We start from the raw sequence: 22,067 nt of genomic DNA on the forward strand, positions 1-22,067 counted from the left end.
TGCTCACCACTACGTTACCATCATTAGGAGGCCCCTTCTGTTGACCAAGTTAATAGTGAAAATGTAGAACGAAGGAAAGACGAGTCTCAGTAGCATATCTGTGTGCATGTGTTTATCTTTATATCTATCTATCTATCTATCTATCTATCTATCTTCTATCTATCTGCAGAAAAAGATGAAAGCAGAGTTTAAAAGTCCAGGGAAACATCTGCCAAAGAGATCTCATTGCATATCTATTCAGTGGAATTGATTTAAGATCCATAAGTCCAAGTCTTGTTGAAGGTATGGAATAACTCATCCTCACGTATGGCTAGTGGGGATTCAAATTATATAGTCATTTTGAAAGATAGCTTGGCATTTTCCTTAAAAGATACACAGACATATCATATAATTCAGCAATTTCCCTCTTAGGTCTTTACCTCAAAGAAATAGGAGCACGTGTCCTCACAAACATATGTCTGGAAATGTTCAGAGCAGCTTTATTAAAAAGTAGCTAAGATCTGGGTATGGGAGTGCACACTTGTAATTCCAGCACTCTAGGAGGATGAAACAGAAGGATCACAAGTTCAAGCTGAGGGGCTGAGGATTTAGCTCAGCGGCACAGCGCCTGCCTGGCAAGAGCAAGGTTGTGAGTTCGATTCCCGGTACCAGAAAACAAACAAACAAACACACAAACAAAAAAACAAGTTCAAGCTGAGCCTGGGCAACTTAGCAAATCCCCGGCTCGAAAGAGAAAACAAAAAGGACTGACAATGTAGCTCAGTGCAGTGGCCCTGGGTTAAATCCCCAGTATTGAAAAAAAATTGTGCATCAACTGGAGAGTAGGTACGTGTGGTGTATCCTTACATGGAGTGCCACTCTGGAATAAAAGGAAAGAAATGTCACTTAAAACTCAAAAACATTATGCAAAGGGACTGAGCCAATCACATGATTCCTTTTATATGATGTTATAGAGAAAACAAAGTATAGCAACAGAAAACAGCTAAGTGTTTGCCAGGGAATAGAGTGGAGGGCCACAGTGGGCTGCAAAGGGGTATGAAGGAAGTTCTTGGAGTGAAAGAAGTATTCTAAAAGTTGATATGGTGGTGGTTGCATGTCTTATACATTTACACAGTGTTATTAAACTATAAATCTAAAAGTGATTAATTGTGTGTAAATTATTCCACATGGGGCTGGGGGTTCTCAGCCCCCACTCTCCCAGTGGCAGAGCACTTGCCTAGTGTGCATGACAGCCCAGGTTCAATACCCAGTACTATAAAAAATTATTATGGAATGTTAATGAAATATCCTGGGAACTCACTCTGGTCAAATATAGTGCATCTGAAGAACTGAAAACAGAGACATACTTGCTGCAGGAACTTGATAAATACTTTAAGGATGTGGTAGAAACAACACCCTATCCTCTCCTACTAGTGTACCATTTTTGGGAGGCCCCTGGGATTTTTGTTGACCAAACTGAATGCAGAAGAAAGGAAAGAAGAGTCTTAGGATCATATCTGTCTGTTTATCTATCTATCTATCTATCTATCTATCTATCTATCTATCTATCTAATCATCTATCATCTTTATCTCTACCTCTCTAACTATCTGACTACTGGCAGAAAAAAATAGGAGTAGAGTTAAAATCCCAGGGAAACATCTGCAAAGAGATCTCATTGCACATCTATTCAGTGTAATCAGATTTAAGACTCATAATTCCAAGTCTTGTTGAAAGTACAGGGTAACTCGTGCCATCAAGTATGGCTGGCAGGGATGCAAACTATACAATCATTCACTCACTCAAAGGAACAAATTCCCTGTGCCAAGTTGGTGGCCCATGTTTAATGATGTCCTTGTTTGTTTGCTGGAGGGCAACATGGGAATTTTCATCTTTTACCCAGAAATTTATAATGCTCTGTAGTTCGATGAAAGAAGGAGGGCTGTCCCCTTGGGAAAACTGGTGCTCAAGGAGGGCAAATTGGTCAGACACAGGGAATGGAAGGGAATCTTAGGGTCTCTTGGACAGACAGAAAAATTCTTTGGGGAAGCAAAGAGGCAAACAGAGTACAATGTACAATGAGATAAAATATGAGAAGGTTTTTTTAAGGGGAGGAGGGAGAAAAGTTTAAGAACAACAATGGGGTGGGAAGGAATATGAATTGTGTGGACACCACGGTCAGTGGGGATGGGCAGGGGCTCAGGAGGTGGGCAGGGGCTCAGGAGGTTGCCAGGCGAATTCTGAAAGGCAGGAAGACATCTCCTTGGTGGAAAAGCCTTCAGGGAGGAAGGAACAGGAACATCTTCTGTAAATGTGTTTGCATCTTCTTGACTTCTCAATCCTACTTCCAAGATCTCACAGATAAACCTTGTCACACTGTGAAATGATCATGCAGACTACAGTCTAGGGACAAACATCAGGAGACAGATTGCTGAGGAACCACATCCTTACTGGCCCAGGTTTCAGAGGCCAATGGACATGTCTAGTCCTGCTTCTCACAGAATGGAGCCAGTTACCTTTTGGGACATAGGTGAATGAATGTATGAATTGTCCTAAGGCCAGTGGTAGATTTGGATTTGTGCCTGTTATGACATGGATAATATTTGACCCCAAAGGTTCATGTGCTAGAAGCTTGGTCTGCAGCGTTATGGTGGTAGGTGGTTGATCTTCAGAACAGGAGGACTATTAGGAGTTAATGAGGTTGTTGGTGTCATTACTCTTGGTAGGGATTAATGCACTTCTCATGGAATACATAGGTGTGGATGGTCATAAAGCAAGGCCATCCCATGAGCTTCCTCTTTCTGCGCTGGGCTTCACTGCTGTGTTGTGAGGCAATCTAGGGCAAACAGACGGAAGAACCCAATCTTGATCTTTCAACTTTCAAAACTATGAGCTAAATGAAACTCTTCTATTTTTAAGTACTAGATTCAAGTGTTTATTCTAGCAATAGAGAGAGATTAATATAATCTTTTGAAAATTTGTCCTGTGAGAGTTTGTTTATCCCCTCTTTGATATGAGTACAAAGGGAAAAGACCTCTTTTGCCAATTATGAATGAGAGAGCAAGTCCTAACCTGATATCAAATTAGCTCACTTCTTGATCACTGACTTCCTAAACTTCAGAACTGTCAACAATCAACTTTTGTGGGATATTAGCCAACCAGATTATGGTACTTTTGCTACTGCATCCTGAAGAGACCAGGATACTAGGGCTTCTGGTATCCAGGTTTTCTATTATTGTACCTTGTACAAATCTGAGAATGTAGGGGATCTGCCGAGAGGTGGAAGTGGGATTCTGACACCCAGGGAAAACTTGCCAAATTATATTTCTCAATGTGGAGAGAGCATGGGGCTGAGAGGGGAAAGAGAGACAGGGTGGAGAGAAGGACAGGCCCAGTGGGGCATGGAGGAAGGAGGGTGTCCACTGGAGCTCACCTATCCACAGCTCCCTGGGGAATGTACTGAATATGTGTAAGAAGAGGGAGCCATAGCAGGCTTGGCAGTAAATATCATGCAGTGGTTTCTTCATAAGTATTGACTGAATGGATGAATGAAGAGTGAGTGAATGGCTATGCGACTATGAGGTCAGCCTGAGGTCCTTGGTGGGTGTGTGGCACTACAGGCAGATCCCACTTGCACTCAAACTGACCCTACCTCCCGCACACGGGGCTACAGCTCTGTGTGGTTCTCTTCAGCCTCCTTCAGCTCCTGGATCTTCTGGGGCAGGGTCTCCATCCAGAACTTCAGTCTGTGGGCCTTCAAGGCACGACCCACAGCAGGTTGGAGGTCCAGCTGCAGGTATAGCTCCTCATGGTCAAACACAGGCCATTGGGGTAGGTCCTTACCATTTGGGTTCCTGTGGACATGCCCTCCAAGTAGGGGAGGAGATCAGGCTGAGCCCTGCTGTCCTGAGATCTCACTGGTCTGATTTGGATCAGACCAGGATGCCAAGCTGGTCAGGGAGTGCTGGGTGATGAGGAGGTTTCTTGATATTGGAAAGCAAGGGTTTCCCACCAGTGTCCCCTCCTGGAGCAAAGTGTCTATTTTCTCCCTCCCTCTCAGAGGCAAGATGTGACTGAACAACAGTACTGTGGCCCATCTTTCATGTCACTGGGAGAGGGATGAATGACGAGTACCCACGAGGTTCCTCTTTGCCCATGTCCCTGTAGGACCTGGAGTTGAGAGGCCGTTATTGTGTGATTAAAGACACATGTATGTCAGTGAGGTCACCACAAGTGAGAGGAGCACCTGATGGGTTCATACGCCATAGGGAAGTTGAGGCAGGGGCATTGTCTCACCCATTCCGAGCAAAGTTGGCCCAATACTTCATCATTCTCCTGCTCAGCAGCTCCTCCTCCTCAGTGAGGTCAACTTCAGAGAGGAAGAAGACAGCAACTTAGGTCTTGCTCAACCCCCATCCCACTGCCCATTCATGTGCCACACTCACCACACAGCTGCAGCCTGACCCTGGACCCCAGGCCTGAGCCCTTCCCTACCAGCCTTTCTTAGGAACCAAGCCATCTCCTTGTCCAGCCTGCCCTTACTCATCCCAGCCTCTAGTAGAATCAACTTCGGGCTGGTTCCATAAGGCTCCTTCTTCCTTCTGTCACTGGGAAATCATTTGAGAAACAATACCTTTTAAACACTCTCCCTCTCTCCATACACCCATGCTATATGCATGGTCAGGGTAGGGGCAGGTAGGGGGAGCAAGGTTGGAGTGGAAGGGCTGAGATTCTAATCTTGCAAAACAGACTTTTGAACTGCAAGATGGTGGACACTGACCCCACCCTCCATAAGCCTCAGTTTCATTATCTAGACCAGGGATGGCGAACCTTTTAGAGATGAGTGCACAAACTGCAACCCCAAACCCTCTTATTTATCACAAAGTGCCAGTGCTGCAATTAAACCTGAGTACTGATGTTTTAGTTTAGAAAAACAACTCATGAATTAGCATTTTCTTTCTGAAAAGAGAAACAAATAACATGTGTGCCATAGGTTCGCCACCACTGAGGTAGACAGTGAGGGCAGATGCTTGCAAGGGGCCCATCCAGAGATCCATCTCTGCTCCTGGAGATTAAGGAAGTCTCACCTTGGTAGCCTGAGAAAAAGGATCTGAAGACAAAGATACTCTCATCGCCATGGTCTGCCTTCACGTGGGGTGGCTTGATGTCTTTGAAAAAGTTGGGTCGATGCTGGAACTCATAGAGGTAAACAGGGGCACGGGAACCTGAGGCCAGGGACAAGTTGCAACTTGTTGACTCCTCACCTGAGCTCTTCTGCCTCACCCTTGTTGACAAGATAGCTAGATTTGAAGCTTGCTGAAGTCTGGAGAGTGAGGCAGGGAGCCCCAGGCTCGGACAGGGCCAAAGGAAGAGCTTGGTTAAGTCACGGCTGTGGCTTTCCTAACTGTGGCAAATCATTGGATATCACTAACCTGTTTCTTCATCTGTAAAATGGGAGTGATGCTTATCTCTTACACTAGCCATGAAAATTTAGTGACCAGAGGATCATCAATTGCTGGGCACCAGAAGCACAATTAACACATGGGTAGGGAATTGGGCACTTCAGATGTTATTGGAGATCTACCATTCAGCTGCCCCCAAGGCAGTCTGGCCTTAGTTTCAGATATACTCACACTGAAAAAGTGCTACTTGGAGTGCAGGGATCACAAACACAAAATCCTCCATCATGTCTTGGAATTGGGCTCGGAGGATCTGGGGGTCCTCATTGTCACTCATATATTCTTCCATCAATAGGTCACCAAGCCCAGCAGGTAACATCTGGCCCAGAGTTATCAGGACAATCAGGTTAGGCAGGATCAAAGGCAGGGAGACAGTAGTCTTAGGGTAGGGAGATGGGGCTTGGGGTAGGAGTGGGAATAGAACTGCTGAAACTGGAGTGACCCCTCCCCCACTCCCAGCCTTTGTTCACGTTACTATGTGGGCAGGATATCTGGGTGTGTCCTTCTTCAGTTTTTGTCCTATCCCAGGAGCCTCACCATTTGTGTTAACCTTGTCTGCAGAGCATTCCGCACCACTTCTCTGTCAATTTCCTTTTGGGTATTGGTGGGTCCCACAATCTGGGTGGCAGGGAGAGAGAGTTTGTGCTGTGGTTCAAATTGGCCCGGAGCTCCTATATAGGCTTCCCTGACAGCAAGGACTTGGAACTGGGCCTCACCAAGGGGAGGAGAGAGCCATATTCATCATTGTTGACACCAATGATGCTGGGGACAGGTTGAAAATCAGTAGAGGCCAGCAGCTCCTGGGGGTGCCTGGGCAGGAAGGCCCCATCCACCACAGCAGGGATGATCTTGAAGACCTGAAGAGGGGCAGTCAGGGATCAAAGTCTGCTCTCAGATATTTCTTGATGCCTGTTAATAGCCCTTTATTCTTTTCTGGTCCATCCCAGGATGTTGACATCAACCCAAGAGATCCAGCTGTAGGCTTAGCACATTGGCCTCCATTTCCAATTCAGGATTCTGGGATACCAAGGAAGAAACTGTCCCAGGGAGGTGAATGGCACACAGATCTTACAGTTCTCCATTCTATCATCCCCATTTCACTTCACTCATGACCACTGAGCTCTACCTTGGTAACAGCCAGCATTTCCTCTTCACTCTTGCCCCGCAGGCACCTCACCAGGGACTCTGAGTCTACCGGCCCACAGGCAGACAGGTTGGCCACCTTCTGTAAAGAGGCAAGTAGGGGCAGGCTTATCCTTTTGGAAAAGGGAGGAGTGTGTCCAAGGCCCTTCCAGGAAAGGAGAAGAGTGTGTCCAAAGCTTCAGCTGCATGCAAGCACTCTATAATCTCATGGGGTACACTGAGCAGATTCCTGCAAATGTGGAATAGTTCTAACTTCTCTGGCATTGACAGGTCTCAGCTGGAGGGGACATCTCACATACTTACATGATTCTGTCCATCATGGAGGCTCCAGGGTGCAGCTTTTCTGGCCACAGAACATACTTCTGTTCTATGAGGCAGAAGTTTGTGGGTTCTGACACTTGAGCCCCTCAATAATGCTCAGGAAGACAGAAGTTTCCAAGAAACCTGGTTTGTCCTGGTTGTTCCCACTGAACAAACAGAGCACCAGAAGCTCTGAAGGTAAGAGTAGAGGGGGTACCCTGGCCTGGGGTGGTTGAAGGCACTCACTGTGGAGATGGCCTTAGGTGAGCTGGAGATGAGGCTGGGCAGTAGAGCCACCCCACTCTCCATGATGGCACCATGGAAGAGTCCTCGGGACATGGGGGACAAGACATGTGAGGACACGCTTGTGCCACCTGCTGATGTGCCAAAAATGGTGACACGGTCAGGGTTGCCTCCAAAGTGGGCGATATTCTGCTGTACCCAGCGTAGAGCGGCCACTTGGTCCAGGTACCCCCAATTGCCAGTGGCGTGTTGGTCTCCAGTGCTGAAAAGTGCCAGGGATAGAGGTCATTTCCTTGTTGTGGCTGTGCCAAGTTTCCATGTCCCAGCCCAGCCCCAGAGTCACCTGAAGAAGCCCAGGACACCAAGGCGGTACTGGATAGTGACCACCACCACGTTGCCAGAAGCCGCCAGTGTGGATCCATCATACATGGAGGCTGTGCCTATAACTAGTGCACCACCGTGGATCCATACCATCACCTGGAGAGAGCAAAACAGATGCCATCTTCCTCCCAGCCCAAGTCCCACCTGGGCTACCCATAGATTTAACTTGTGCAGCTAACCACATAAACAGAACCCCAGCAGGTGATTTCAGCTGTAGGTAAATGACCCATGTTCAATCAGGGAAAAAAAGCCTCTCCTTCTTGGAACTAGCTCTATATATCATTACTTAATTACTCCCAGAATTCCTCTGACATGGAAAAAAGAGAGTATCTCCCCCAAAGTCCCACAGGAACATTAATCAGATATCTCCACTTTCCCTTGGCCAAGAGATAATCAATTGGCTGCGGTCTTGGCAACCTTGTAGTGCAGTCCTTGGATACCAACTTGGTCTCCTAGGCATGAAATAGTTGAATGGATCCTGGGTACATCTAATGGCCATAGCCCCTGACTTCTGGGAGTAGGAAGGGCCCAGCATCCCCAAGCCAAGGGGCCAGGTGCCAGCTGGGTGAGAATGACTTCTGGGACCTAATAGTGAAAGGCTGATCATGAGGGTCCACATGGTAGCAGGGCTGGAGCTAATCTTGGCCCTTCTAATCTTCCGTAGAACAAATTTCCTCCCACTCTCAGTTGACCACATCTTAACACTCACAGGCAGCTTTGAACCTTCATGGACATTGGCAGGTGTGTAGATGTTGAGGTACAGGCAGTCCTCAGACACAGGGATGGGAGGCATGGTCAGATTCAATAACTTCAGAGCCTGTGTATTCATTGCAGTGATGTCCTGCAGACACCTGGTGATCAACCATAGCATACCGCATTCAGCCAGTGGCAAAATCAGACCCTGGATCCAGATTTGTGCCCATCTATCCTCATTCCCTGCTCTCCCTGATGCACTGCTTATATAGAATCATCCCCTCAAGTTCCTTCCCACAAAATAATAGGTCACAGACTCTGGGGAGGTGGAGATGAAGTCCAGACTTCTGGGGAGGCTTCAGCCTTGAGGTTCTACCATTCCCAAGCCTAGGTAGTCATTATTCTTAGGAGTCTCTATGGAAACCGTTGGCTGTAGATACTGACATTCACCACATATCCCTGTAGCCATATGGGCATGGAACATGAGAGAAATCCTCACACAGGTGCTGCATGAATGAACAGAGCTTAGTTTCTCATAGATACATGCAGCAGTTGCTTGGGGAACTTCATCTCTCCCACAGAATCTCCATGCATTAGCTTATGCACACTTCTTTGGTAATTATACCTGGCCCTGTCAGTTGGCACAGAGACTGTGGAGGGTGGGGTTCCCTAGAAGCCACCACTATTGCCTTCCTCGGGGATCTTTAGTATTAGATGCTGGAGTTAGGGCCTCTTAGAGATTCCTAGAGTCAATGTAAACCTCTCCCAGAGACATTTCCTCTAAGGAATAATCTAAATCTGGGGATGAATATGTCTCTGCTCAACTCTTCAGCACTTGGAACTAATGCCCTCTGGATGACAGTCCCTGAGTGAGGAGCCTGGCATAGTTTCTCCCTTCTCTGAGCCTCAGCACCTTCAATGTGGGAATTCCCCCCAAAGCAGATGAGAACTGACTGAAGGGTTTAGGTGTAAGAACCACTGGAACTTGGCCCAGAGCTCAGAGCACCCACTGTCTCCCCAGGGCCTGAATTTCCCCAGTTCCCCAGAGAGCTTACATAGCAGGGTGGGAGACCGCATCCCTCACACCACTCCAGGATTCAGGGGCCTCAGGGGGTGCAAACCGCAGTGGTCCTACAGGTGGCTTGGCAAAGGGAATTCCCAGGAAGGTGTGGACTCCCACGTTAGTGCCCTTCACACGGACGAGGTTGCCACGCACCTTCCCTGTGAGCGTGGTCTGGATGGGGCTGATAGAGTCCTGGGCTGTGTGGGCAGAAAGATGCACATCAGGGTTGGGTCTGCCGAGTCAGTTGCCTCCCACACTGTGGGTATTGCCACTTCCTTGCCATCCTCAATCAGCCTTGTCAAAAGAGCCTGACCTCCAAATACTGGTTATACATGCTTCCTGCCTGTCACGTTCCCTGCTGTGGGGCTGCCTCATGATCCCATTCACATGATATGGCCACAATTAGCTTATCCACAGGCACAAAGAGCAGCATGGTGGATAAGAAGGGATGAGGTTGTTATGTTCAGGAGAAAGGGGAATTGTCATGGTGATCTCCTTTCACAAACTAAAAACCTTTGAAGTATTCTCTCAGATGGGTGGGCTTATGTTATGTTAATTGTATTTCAAACCTGCTGTTAAAAAAGAAAGCACATCTGTACTTCGTAAATAATGGACCTTATTTGAACCTTGATTTTTAAAAAAAGATTACATTCATATGATCAAACAATTTAAAATAACATTTGTCTATATGTTTGATTTTAGTGAGAACTTGCAGCATTGTGGAAATGTATCATCTATCTATCTATCTATCTATTATCTATCTATCTGTCTATCTGTCATCTATCTATCTATCTATCACCTTCCCTTTCCTTTCAGTAGGATATGACAAAAATTTACTGATGTCATGGTTGGAATTCCCTTCAAATAATGATACCAGGTTTTCCTTCAGGTAGTGATGCAATTTAGATAAACTGGATTGTGCTAGAATAATTTTTTATGGTACTTTGGGTTTGTGAACTATACTTTCTACCTGTGACAAGGCTGATCTATGTCCTGTGCAGCCTTCAGGTAACCCTATCCCTCTCTGTGCCTCGCTGTGCAGGCAGGTGTTCATTCAGGCTGACAATTTCCCTACTATTGTCATTTCCACCAGCTCTGATTTCTCTTGCACTTTCCCTTCCATAGCTTCATGTTTTGCCTCTGCAGAATTTGGTAGGTTTGAGCCAGGTTCCATTAAAAACAAACAAGCACCTGCTTCACAAATATGAGGTCCTGAGTTCAATTTCAGGTACAAAAAAAAAAAATTATTGAGAGGATAGAGAAGTATTTGACCTTTGGTGATTTATTTAAAAATGCAGTATTTCTAGATACATGAATCAATAAAGAGTTTTAAAAAAACAAACAAGCAAAAAAAAAAAAAAAAAAAACCCACAAAAAATCCAACCAAACAAAAATCCCACAACAGCCTCAGGTTCCTCCTTCTTCCCTACCCATATTGGATCCGCATGTTTGATGTCAGCTGCTGAGGCCAGGCAGAGACAGAGCAGTTTTACTAATGTCCTTCTGCCAAAGGTTCATGTGCTGAAAGCTTGGCTGTCAGTGTGGAGGAGCAGTGAAGAGGTGGAGTCTAGTAGAAGGTTACAGGGTCATGGTGGTCTTTGTGAAGGGGTTAGTTTTGGTCCTTTGGAGGGATTACATTTCAGGGGGAATGGATTAATTCCCTGGAGAATGAGAGTGAGTTGTTAAAAGAGTGAGTTTGACCCCATTCAAGTCTCTTGTTTTGTCTCTTGTGAGAGAGCCTTGTGACCTCTCTCACAGGTGCACCTGCTTTGTTGTGACATAGCTAGAAGGCTCTCACAGAAGCAGACCAGAGAAGGCCACCTAATGATGAGCTTTTAGCCTTCAAAACTCTGAGCTAAATAAATCTATTGCTTTATATATTTCTATTTCTTTTTTATTATTATTATTTTAAAGAGTAAAAGAAGGATAACATAGTAATAGGGGGGCTTACAGAATTACAGACAAAGTGGTAGGAGATTATCAATGGTTGTTGTTTTACATATTGCTATCTTCAAGATAGTTTCTCAGGAAAACAAATAGACAAATAATAGTGAGTTACAGACAAAAGTGGTAGGAAATTATCAATGGTTGTTGTATTATACTTTGGTATCTTCAAAGTGGTTTCTAAAGAAAATAAATAGAGCTAATTGCTCACATGAGTGACCAAATGAATAATCATTGACTATTCTCAATGGTTGTTGTAGGAAACACATAGTAATAAACATACACCCATTTATGAAATAGCATAGGAGCAATACAAACATTACAGAGTTATGGACAGATTAGTAGGAAAATATCAATGGCTGCTGTAATACATGGTGGTATCGTCAAAGTGGTTTCTCAGGAAGATAAAGATATGCAAGAAAGATCTCACAAGTAGTTGCTTTATATATTAATCACTGTTGGCTATTTTGTTATAACAACACAACATATACTGAGACAGAAAATTGGTTTCAAGAGTAGGGTTGTTGCTATAATGATATTTGAGAATGTAAAAGTGGCTTTGGAATTGGCTAATAGCCAATACTTGGTGGAGTTTGGAGGCACAGTTTAGAAAATCCTGTATTGCTGCAAAACAAGCCTCATAGGTGATTCTGGTGAGGGGCCAAATGGCAAAGAGACTAGGAAGAAGCTAGAAATTTGTAGTTTGATTAAGTGGTTGTGTTAGTCAGCTTTTCTATCACTGAGACACAATGCCTGACACACACAACTTAAAGGAGGAAAGGTTTGATTTAGCTCATATTTTGAGGGCAGTTAGTCTGTAGTTAGCTGGCTCCCAGGCAGGAGTATTGTGGGGGAAAGGTCTGGTGGGGTAAAGCTGGTTAGTTTATGGCAGCCAGAGAACAGAGCAGGGGAAGGATATTAGAGAGGAATGGGACAAGGACCATATACAGTACCCACATCCGCAACTCCAGAGCCCAACCAGACACACACAGGAGTGTGCTCTGCTAATCTGCTAGGTGTTTCTTAAGCCAATGAAGTTGATAGTTCAGGATAACCAGTGGCAGTGGTGATGATCAGAATGTTGGTAGCACCATAGATAATAAAGATCATACTAAGGAAGCTTCAGTTGAGACCGATTCTGCTGGAAACTGGGCAAAAGGCCACTTTTGTCACACCACTGCAGAGAACTTGGATACACCATATCCATGCACTGGGGAAGGTAATATTTAACAGTGATAATCTAGGACCTCTTGAGAGAGAAATTTTAAAGTGAAATGTAGAAGGATCTGTGTGTGTAGTTTTGCTCATTTTCAACGAGATTTACACATATACTTAGTAAAGGGAGACAGATTAAAATTTTGAAAAATTCACATTCTGCTCATGTAAAGATTAGGATCCTTGATGAGAATATAGAGGGTACTAAAGAGATGACTATGGCTGAAAAGAAGGCAGGCTCTCTCTATGCATTAAATAAATGTGAAAGTAGCCCTAAGGGCATCACAGTAATCTTCCAGATTCCCAGTCCCAGAGGCTTTGGGTGTAGAATGGGTTCAGAAAATGGATTTGAGATGCTCTCCACAGACTCACTGTCCAGGGTTGCTCCAAGATTCTGCTCCTTGCTTTCCAGGAAAATGCTTTGAATCTGCTCCAGGTATAGCTTGAGAGAGCCCAGACGTGGCCCTAACTGTGCTCCAAATGCAGCAAGTTCCAGACCTTGGTGGTGTCCATGTTGTACTAATTTTGCAGTCACACATGAAAGGCATACATGAAAGGCCTTTAGAATCATAGCAGCTTCAACTGATATTTCAAAGGAAAGTCTGGGAGGCCCTGTTGCTGGGGTGGAACCACTGAATAGATTCCCCATGAAAATGCCTAATGAGGCTGTGAGGCTGGGACCGTTCCTCTTGAGTGGTCCACAGAATTGTGTGACTGCCAGCAGTGTCAACACCAGCCTGGGAAAGTCAACAGCAAGCAGCCTGGTATAACAACTCAAAGCAACCCATAAAGGCTGCAACCAAGGCCAGAGGGTGGAGCTGTTGGAAGCCATGGGGGCCCACTACTCACTGCCTCCTGCACAGGATACTGGATGTGGAGTTTTAATTTATTATGATCTCCCATGTTGCATTTGAGACTTCCTTAGGGTCTGTGATCTCCTTCTACTTGGATATTCCTCCTTTTAAAAATAGAAATGTTTACAGAGTCTGTTTTAGCACTGTATCTTGAAAAGACGCAACTTGTTCTTTATTTACAAGTCCACAGCTGGAAGTAATTTGCTTCGCATTTCCAATGGGACTTGGGACTTTGTACTTTTGAGTCAGCTGGAATGAGATAAGCCTCTGGGACTGTAAGCATGGAATGAATGCATTTTGCACTGTAAGTAGAATATGAACCTTGCGGGGCAGGGAGAGAATGCCATAGTTTGACTATGGTTGGTTCACCAAAAGTTCATATACTGGACAACTGGTCTTCTGTGGGGTGGTGTCGAGATGGTGGGACCTTTAGGCACTGGGGCTTAGTGGGAGGTGATTAAGGCATGACAGTCCTTGTGAAGGGATTGATGCTGCTTTCAGAGTGGGTTAGACCTCACAGAGTGGAATAATTCTGTTAAGATTCACAGCTAATATTTTTAAGTGTGAGCCAGGTCCTTTGGCATGTACTATCTCTCCACGTTCCTATATGAAATGCCATTAGCATGTAGCAGCATAGTTGGAAGACTCCCACCATGGCCCATTGACCAGGGCCATCTGATCATGGATTTTCAGCTTCCAAAACTGTAAACTAAATAAACACATTTTTAATACACTATCCAGCATCAGGTACCTTCTTGTAGTAACTTAAAGCAGACTAAGATGTGTTCCAAGACAAAAGACACATTACTCTTCCTGGTAACATGTTGCCTACACATAATTGCTTGCTGGATAAAATTTCTCTTGGTATAATTCAATCTGCTAAAATGTTCCTAATTAGAGAACTTTTGAATCAGCAATGCTGGATTCATGAAGAGACATAGTTACATCAGATGGTATGAGGAAGCTCTGCCTTGCAGAAATGTGAGGGGACGGGGTGTTAGGAAGTAGGAAAGGATGGTACCTGCAAGGAGGTGACCATTTAGGTGGAAACTAATGACAAAAGTACGTAACTATTTTTAAATAAAGTCCCAGACATTGTGTGTAGACCCTGTATCCTTGATGGTCCCTGTGGAGAAATGAGGGCCAGGTGGGACAGAGGAAAGTGGATCCCAAATCTGTGCCTTCTTACAGCTTGTTGATGATTCTTTATGAACATGGGTTCAAGTCAAAACACTACTTAAAAGGGGAGCCATCAGCGAGGCTGGGCAGATCTTCCTGCCTGGAAAGTCCTACTGACTTCTAATGGCTTGGAAAACAACCAATAAGGGAGGAAGGCCATGGGGATGGGCCATGGGGAAGAGGTGGGTGAGACTCCTCCTGAGTAATTGGGAAAGGGTGGCAGGAGACCAGCATGTCTCACACAGTAAGGGCCTTTTAGGTGAGGGCATCAAGGATCAAAGATATGGCCACGCCTGGTACACACCTGGCCTAACTTCCAGTAAGTGATTGGAAATGTCAGGCAGGCACAGAGTGCCATCACCTTTGCCCTAATGGCTAGGCTACCCCTTTGCCCTAGACCAGATGCTTGAGGTGAAAGGAGCCCAGTATTCTCTGAGGTCCGCCTTGGGATGCAGTGCCTGGGGACTTCTGTTCTCCTCAAGGGTAAATAACCTTGCCTGGATCCCCTTTGAGGAGGCCAGGTCAGTACTCTGGCCAAGAGCATAACACGTGGAACCAAAGGGCAGGGGGAAGATATTGTGTTCACAAGGATAGAAGGAATGTCCTGACTTCCCCATCTGCTGACTCAGCCCACTAGACAGGCATTCCTAAGAATCCCTGGTCCTCAGTTCATTCCTGAGGTTGAGTGTCCTCAGGAAGCCTACATACTCTCTGTGGTTCAGGGGAAAAACCCTGAGTGCTTGGGACCTGTTGGATAGGTGGAGGGTTCCTGCACACTCACATGTCACCTGACCAGATCTTCCCTCCCTGATGCTTCCCTCCCTTGGTCTCAGGCTCTGCCTCTGCCGAGTTTAGTAGACCCAACCCCAATCCTTGTTACCCTGCCCCTGTGGGAGCCTCACCCCAGCCATGGACAAGGAGAAGCAGGAGCCCACAGGCCACGGTGTTCAGCTGTGCACGAAACTGGTCCAGCCCCATGGTCATGGTCAGCTCACAGGCCTCTTTCTGCTCTGCTGCCAGCACTCTATGTTTTAGTACAGGCAGCTCAGGAGCAGGTCCTCCCCCAAGCTGGAATTTGGACCTAGGCAGGACCTGGGTGGGGCCCTAAAAAGTAAATGCTGCAGGAGAGCCACAGTGAGCAGCAGAGGTTGCTGGTAGCCAGTGGCCAGCAGGTGGGGCATGGCCACCTCTCTCCCTGCCTGGCTCTTTTTGGCTTCCCCCCAATGCACTGAGTGATTTCTGCAGTCCCCGTGAGATATCAGGAGCCCTCTCCTCAAGCCTGGAGTCTCTGCCCACTGTCCTTGCAGTCACAGGCCCAATGAGGCATTGGGGGCAGAGAGGAGGGAGCAGAAAGCTGTAATTGGAGGACCTGGGAGGACTTCTCTGAGGAGGTGCAGGAGGAAGGATCCCCACAGGAGGTGCAAGGAGACCTTTGATCAGGCTGAAGGGAATAGTTTGAGCAAAGGCAGTGAAGAATGACTGTACCCTTCATCCTGAAAGCTCCTCCTTGCCTTTTGGACTCATAATTGACTGGGTCCTCTTCAAGGTCCCTCATCCCTATATAGTCCTGGTGTGAGGGTCTCCACGGGCTCTTCCCTACTCCGTTGTGGCTACTTTATTGGAACACAGTGGAAACTGGGGCACTTCATAAAGACACAGCCCCTTGTATCAGTCAGGGTTTTACTAGAGAAACAGATATAGTGCAAGAGTAACAAGTTGCTTAGAGTATTTTACACCTTAGGATGTAGAATTGCTGAGCCAATTTAGTTAAGCTTCTAAACTTCTTGAGTTGACACAATCAATCAACCATTATACCCCTGTTCACCCTACTCCTGCCCTGTGACCCACTTCTGTAAATATGTGCAATAATTTACCACTTGACAAACATTTAACAGTTGTAGGATGTGGTGGTCTCTTGGTGGTCCCCAGGAGAAAATGGTGAGGGGATTTAGAAAATAAAGACAAGAGACAAAAGCTGGGGTCAGGTGAAGGTGACCTCTTAGCTGATAAGCAAGAGGACCCACACAACAACAGTAGAGGTGTTTAGTTATACTCTTGCAGTCAGTATCATGAGAGGGAATGTTGCCTAGCAGCTAATGACTGAAATTGTCCAGGCAGGATATTTTTCTCAAGACTGAGGTAGCTTGACTGCTTGAGGAACTCTGGCTCTGTCCTGACCTCACACATATGAACAATTTCCACCTTTAGCTGCTCCCAACAAACAGTACCTGCTTGTTCCTAGAAAGATTGTCATTTTCTTTTCTTCTTTGAATCTCCTAGATTTGGGCCTGTCTTCCCAGTGGTCCCATAGGCCCAGGAGAGGCCTGCTATGTCCTCAGCAGGAGACAACAGTACCAGTTCAGCTACTTACTACAGAAAGTGTTTTGGGCTCAACCTCAGGTGGCCTCTAGTGCTTCACTGATAACTGATCATAGCCTCTTCATACAATCCACAATAGGTTTGGACTCCTACAGCCTAGTATCCCAAGAATCTTTTCCTGGCACTTTCTAGGAGTAACTGTATTCTAGGTAAGTTGAAGTAATCAGCACAGAGCAGCAGAAAGGGTTTCTTGACCTCTACCAACTCAGCAAGACCAGTTATTGATTCAATATCTCGCATCCACCTCCCACTGGTACAAGCCATGGTCCTGGTCCACGTCTGGGCAGATGCTGTCTCTACCCTTAGTTCTGTTTGCCAAATTGACACCTGAACTGTGGGTCCTGAGAGTACTCTAGCTCCTTTCAGCTCAGTGTCCTTTCTCCTTGATGATAAAGGACCACACAATGCTTCTTCCTAATCTGGGGTCTGCTGTTCACCATGGTGGGGTGAAGGTTCCCATGTACTCTGTAAATTTGTATCAATTTACCAAGGCATCAGTGATGGCACATGTAAAAGTGCAGAATGAAGACATGTCTTAATAATATGACTATGTGTGTAGAGAAGGGTGTTTTAAAATGTATATATATATATACAAAACCAGCAAAACATCAGCAATGAGAACCATTACACATCAATTCAATAGAATCAGATTTAAGACCCCTAGGTCCGAGTGTTGGTGAGAATGTGAAGCAACTGGCCTCGTCATGTATGGCTGGTGAGATGCAAAATGATGCAGTCGTTGTGGAAGAGACTTGGGCATTTTCTTGAAAAGGTAAACACACACTATCACATGACTCAGCAATTTTCTTCTCAGCTCTTTACCCAAAGGAAATGAGAGCATGTATCCTCATGAAGACATGTCTGAAAGTGTTCAGAACAGCTTTATTAAAAATAGCCAAGCATGGAAGTCACTGAGATGTGCATCACCTGGGGAGGGGGCATGTACGATGTCTCCCTACACAGAATGTCACTCTACAAAAGAAGCAATGAAGTTCAGCTTGAATCTCAAAACTTAATGCTAAGTGACAGAGCCAGTCACAAAGGACTCCTTTTTATGTGATACTAGAGAACGAACAAAGTATAGCAACAGAAAGCAGTTAGGAGGTTGCCAGTGAGCAGGGTGGAGGGCAGTGATGACTATACAAGGTTGTGAGCAAAGTTCTTGGAGTGAAAAAACATTTTGAATGTGATGTGCTGGTGATTGGATGCCTCATGCATTTACTCAAACTTACCAAACTATGCAGCTAAAATAGGTGAACACGGTCATATACAAATTGGTCAAAAACAACACTCTTAAAAATAAGATTATGAAAATCTAAAAATAATCGGTAAAAATATTCAGGAATCCAGGCTGGAGGTATATCACTCATGGTTTTACTAGAGAAACAGATATAACACAAGATACACAAATGTATAAGAAATTACAAGATTGGCTTATGATGGTCAGCCACACAGTTGGATGAGGAAGTGTGCAGAGGGTGTCTGCACATTGGAGATGGAAAGTTTCAGTCCAAGGTCTGGAGCTCACTGCAGTGTTCCATACAAGTCCATATATGGAGGCTGATGAGTCTGTGACCAAAGGCTGATGAGTCTACCTTGGAAGGCTGAAGGTTCCAAGCTGGAAACCAAAGAGTCTGCACTGGAAGCTCAGAGAAAATGTCCAAGCTGAAGGCAAAGACAGGAGTTCCTCCAAAGGACAGAGGCATGCTCATCCATCCTTCCTTATTTCCCTTTTATACCATTCAGGCAACAATCTGCCCTAGGGTGTGTCCTCTACCCCTTAGGGTTTAGAATTGATGAGCTGATTTAGTTAAGTTTCTAAACTTCTCAAGTTGACACAATTAAACAGTCACTACAGAAGTGCTGTACACACACGTAGAGCTAAAAACCGTACAGAACCATGTTTGCAGCAAGTGCTGAATAACTGTTTCTGGAAACAGAGGAAGTATTAAGTGTCAGTCAAGTTCTCTACCTCTGCTATGTGCCTCAGGCCAGGCTTAATGTCCTCGTTTGCCACCTGGAACCTAGCATGAGTAATGCGGGCGTCTACATTTTTTAACCCCAAATCAGTTTAAGGAGTGCAAGTGGGTCAAAGGAGATGAATTTGGAGAGAGGTGTTTCTGGGTATGGGACAAAGGGCACAGTTTTTTAACAACAGAGAGAAAATACTTTGGGGAACAAAGAAACAGACAAATTGGTACCTTTGTACAAAGAGGCAAATATATCCAACAGGTTTTATTGGAGGAGCCAAACAAAATTTAGAGATAACAATGAAGTGAGAAAGAAAATTAGTCACAAGATGAGAAGAAGGGTGGGAGACAGTCAGAGAGTCAGGAGATTGCAAAGGCAGTTCCCTGGATGGAGAGACACTCAGGGAACTAGAGAACTGAAATCTCTTCCACTGGACATATGTGGACCTTCTGAACCCTGATCCCACTTCCAAGACAGATCTTGTAGAAAACCTCTTTGCAGATCTATAATGATTATGTAAGCACAGCCTTCATGGTGTCTTCAGACTCAGTGAAATTGCAGCAAACTTCATGAGAAAGGCCACTCAATACCCACCTGGCTCTCTCCTGAACAGCCCCCAAAAGGCCTGACTCCAGAGCTAATGGACATACCCTGTCTTGCTTCTCAAAAAAATAGAGCCAGTGACCTCTCTAAACAGAAATAGATGAGTGAGTCAGTTTTTTTAAATGTTAATGATACATGACAGTCAATCTAGGGGGGTAATAAGTAGAGACATTTTCAGTAGTTGACTGATACTGGGGAACTTAGGGTGCTACAGTCTCTAAAACCTGGACCCCTTTCCAAAATGTGTAGGTGGAAACACATGCTCTAACATGATGGTAGGAAGAGGTAGAGTGTTTAGGATATGATAAGATTATGAGGACTATTGTTTGTCCCTTCTACCAAGTAAGGACACTGTGAGGATGTACCATTTATGAGCCAGAGAGCAAGTGCTCACTACTCACCAGATCTGCCAGGATTTTCACCCTGGATTTCCCAGAATCCAAATCTATGAATAAATTTCTGTTGCTTATAAGTGACCCTTCTTATGATACTCTTTTATAGCAGCCTAAACATACAAAAATCCCAGGCTTATGTAATCTGGCTTTCCATTGCCCCCCTATAGAAATAAGCACACATGGGACTCACTGAGAGGTAGAATTGATAGAGATGTGGGTCAATTCCCCAAGCACCTTCTTCATTTGAAGAAGGTGTGGGAGCTGGTAGGAGAGAGACAGAAGGCAGAGAAAAGATGTGGCAAAGAAGGGAGGAGGGGGCCATATCCAGTGGGGTGTGGAAAAAAGTGGGTATCCTTTGGGTTTTACCCAACCACCACTCTGGAGGTTATACTGAGTGGGTCTACCAAAAGGGAACCATGACAGGATTGGCAATGAGTATCATGCAGAAGAATCTTCATAGATGTTGGCTGAAAGTAACTGTTTGATCAATCTTGCATTCTTACACCTGGTAATCTGAGCAACTTCGTTGAAGATAACAATATGTAATATAACAACCACTGTTAATTTCTTATTATCTTGTTTAGAAATTCTGCATCATCTTTATTGTCTTGTTTTTGCCTTTGTTGTTATTTTGTTATTGTTTTTCTCTCTTTAAAATAAAAAAATGTTGGCTGAATGGATGGATGAAGGGTGGTTAATGGCTGCGTGACTGTAGAGTCAACCTAGGCCCCTCAGTGGGCATAACTGCAGGCTGACCCCCCACCTACACTCAAGCCTACACTTTACCCAAACAGGAAGCTACAGCTCTGTGTGCCTCTCCCTCAGGCCCCTTTAGCTCCTGAGTCATCTGGGGCAGGGTCTCCATCCAGGACTTCAGCTTGGGGGTTTTCAGGGGGTGACCCTTGGCAGGTTGGTCGTCCAGCTGCGGATATAGCTCCTTGTAGTCCAATGCAGGCCAGTGGGACAGGCCCTTGCCACTGGGGTTCCTGTGGACACGCCCTTCCAGTGAGAAAGAGAGGTCAGTCTGAGTCCAACAGAGCTCAGATCTCAGCACTTTGATTTGATCAGATCAGGCATCTAAGCTGGCCAATGAGTATGCAGTGATAAGAAAGAGACTCCTGCCATAGGAAAAGAAGGACCTGCCACCAATATCTCTTCCACATGTAGCAGCACAAATGGGTCAGTTTTCTCCCTTTTTCTCAGAGGCAGGCTGTGGTCCCTCATCCAGTTCACTGAGAAAGGGACTGGGACTGGTACTGAAAAAGCATGTCTAGCTGAATTGATTCGGGATCATTTCTGGTCCAGAAAGCCTGTTTTCCTTCTGATATTGGGAAGTTACTCAAGAAACAAATGGGCCTTGGAGACACCCACTTCCTGATGTACCCATGCTGGACACTGACCTGGGTGGGGACAGCTGGAAGAGGGAGCACAGGCTAGAGTAGAAGGGCTTGGATTGTAATCCTAGTTTAGCCTTTTGAGTGCTAGAACTGTGATACCAGCTCCTCTCTGGGCCTTAGCTTCCTCATCTTGACAGTAAGGGCAGCCACTCCTGAGGGACACAGCTAGAGCCCCATCCCTGGCATTGGAATTCCCATAAGAGGGGAACTCCCTTAAGAAGGATCTGAAGACAAAGAGAAGCTCCTTGTTATGGTCAGCCTTCACATGGGGCAGCGTGATATTTTTTAAAAAGTTGGGAGAATCCTGAAATTGGCAGAAGTACACAGAGCCATGGCACCTGGGGACGTGGAGAGATTGTGACATGGTAGAATCTTGACAGTGGAGTGGGAAATCCCAGGCTGGAGCAGGGGAATTGGGAAGGGCAAGTTATTGAGTGCAGCTCTCCCAAATTTCCTCATTTGTGCAAACAGGAAGATGTCTGCCTCTTACACTAGCTGTGAGGATTCTTTTTATGGTGCATACTAGTTGCACAGACTAAGGGGTTTCATTTGGCATGTTTCTACTTGTATAAAACATACTTTGATCTTCCCCCTCCATGTCCCCTTCAAGCTTTTTTACCCCTCCCTGGTTCCTTTCCTTTTCCTTACTAGCACTTTTCTGTAAAACTCTCTTTGTCTCTGTCTCTCTCTCTCCATTTCTTTTTCTGTCTGTCTACCTCTCCCTCTCTCCCTCCCTCTTTTCCTCCCTCCCTGCCTCCTTCCCAGATTCTTCATAGGACAGGAAACTTGCAGTGTTTGACTTTCCCAGTCAGGTTTATTTTATTTAACACAATGATCTCAAATTCTATCCCTTTTCTTTTCCTTTTTTTTT

General features: G+C 45.4%; 1 protein-coding gene across 7 annotated transcripts; it reads right to left on the reverse strand.

Annotated features, from left to right (window-relative positions):
- Positions 1 to 732: 732 nt before the first annotated feature.
- Positions 733 to 15,497, reverse strand: LOC102020250 (cocaine esterase-like). 7 transcript variants are annotated; one of them, XM_013504012.1, is made up of 13 exons: positions 15,354 to 15,497; positions 9,252 to 9,456; positions 8,213 to 8,354; positions 7,466 to 7,599; positions 7,126 to 7,384; positions 6,563 to 6,661; positions 6,153 to 6,293; positions 5,974 to 6,081; positions 5,611 to 5,755; positions 5,065 to 5,202; positions 4,274 to 4,346; positions 3,630 to 3,831; positions 772 to 859 (listed from the first exon to the last, which is right to left on the reverse strand). In XM_013504012.1, the coding sequence occupies exons 1-12, from the start codon at positions 15,433 to 15,435 to the stop codon at positions 3,645 to 3,647; spliced, it is 1,713 nt and encodes a 570-aa protein (XP_013359466.1). In that variant the 5' UTR covers positions 15,436 to 15,497; the 3' UTR covers positions 772 to 859; positions 3,630 to 3,644. The 7 variants fall into 7 exon arrangements, with proteins under 7 accessions (XP_013359469.1, XP_013359466.1, XP_005403771.1 ...); XM_005403714.2 differs by lacking the exon at positions 772 to 859 and adding an exon at positions 1,651 to 2,813 and having other exon boundaries at positions 5,974 to 6,054; XM_013504014.1 differs by lacking the exon at positions 772 to 859 and adding an exon at positions 1,651 to 2,253.
- Positions 15,498 to 22,067: the final 6,570 nt, after the last annotated feature.

This window comes from Chinchilla lanigera, unplaced genomic scaffold, assembly GCF_000276665.1.
Source record: "Chinchilla lanigera isolate Chin_1 unplaced genomic scaffold, ChiLan1.0 scaffold00083, whole genome shotgun sequence".
Lineage (NCBI taxonomy): Eukaryota > Metazoa > Chordata > Mammalia > Rodentia > Chinchillidae > Chinchilla > Chinchilla lanigera.

Coding starts and splice junctions, on each gene's coding strand:
- LOC102020250 (XM_013504012.1), bottom strand. CDS start 15,435: ATGACCATGGGGCTGGACCAGTTTCGTGCACAGCTGAACACCGTGGCC. Junction 9,457..15,353: donor TCTCCTTGTCCATGGCTGGG/GTGAGGCTCCCA, acceptor CTGCCCACACAG/CCCAGGACTCTATCAGCCCC. Junction 6,082..6,152: donor ATGGCTCTCTCCTCCCCTTG/GTGAGGCCCAGT, acceptor TTTGAACCACAG/CACAAACTCTCTCTCCCTGC.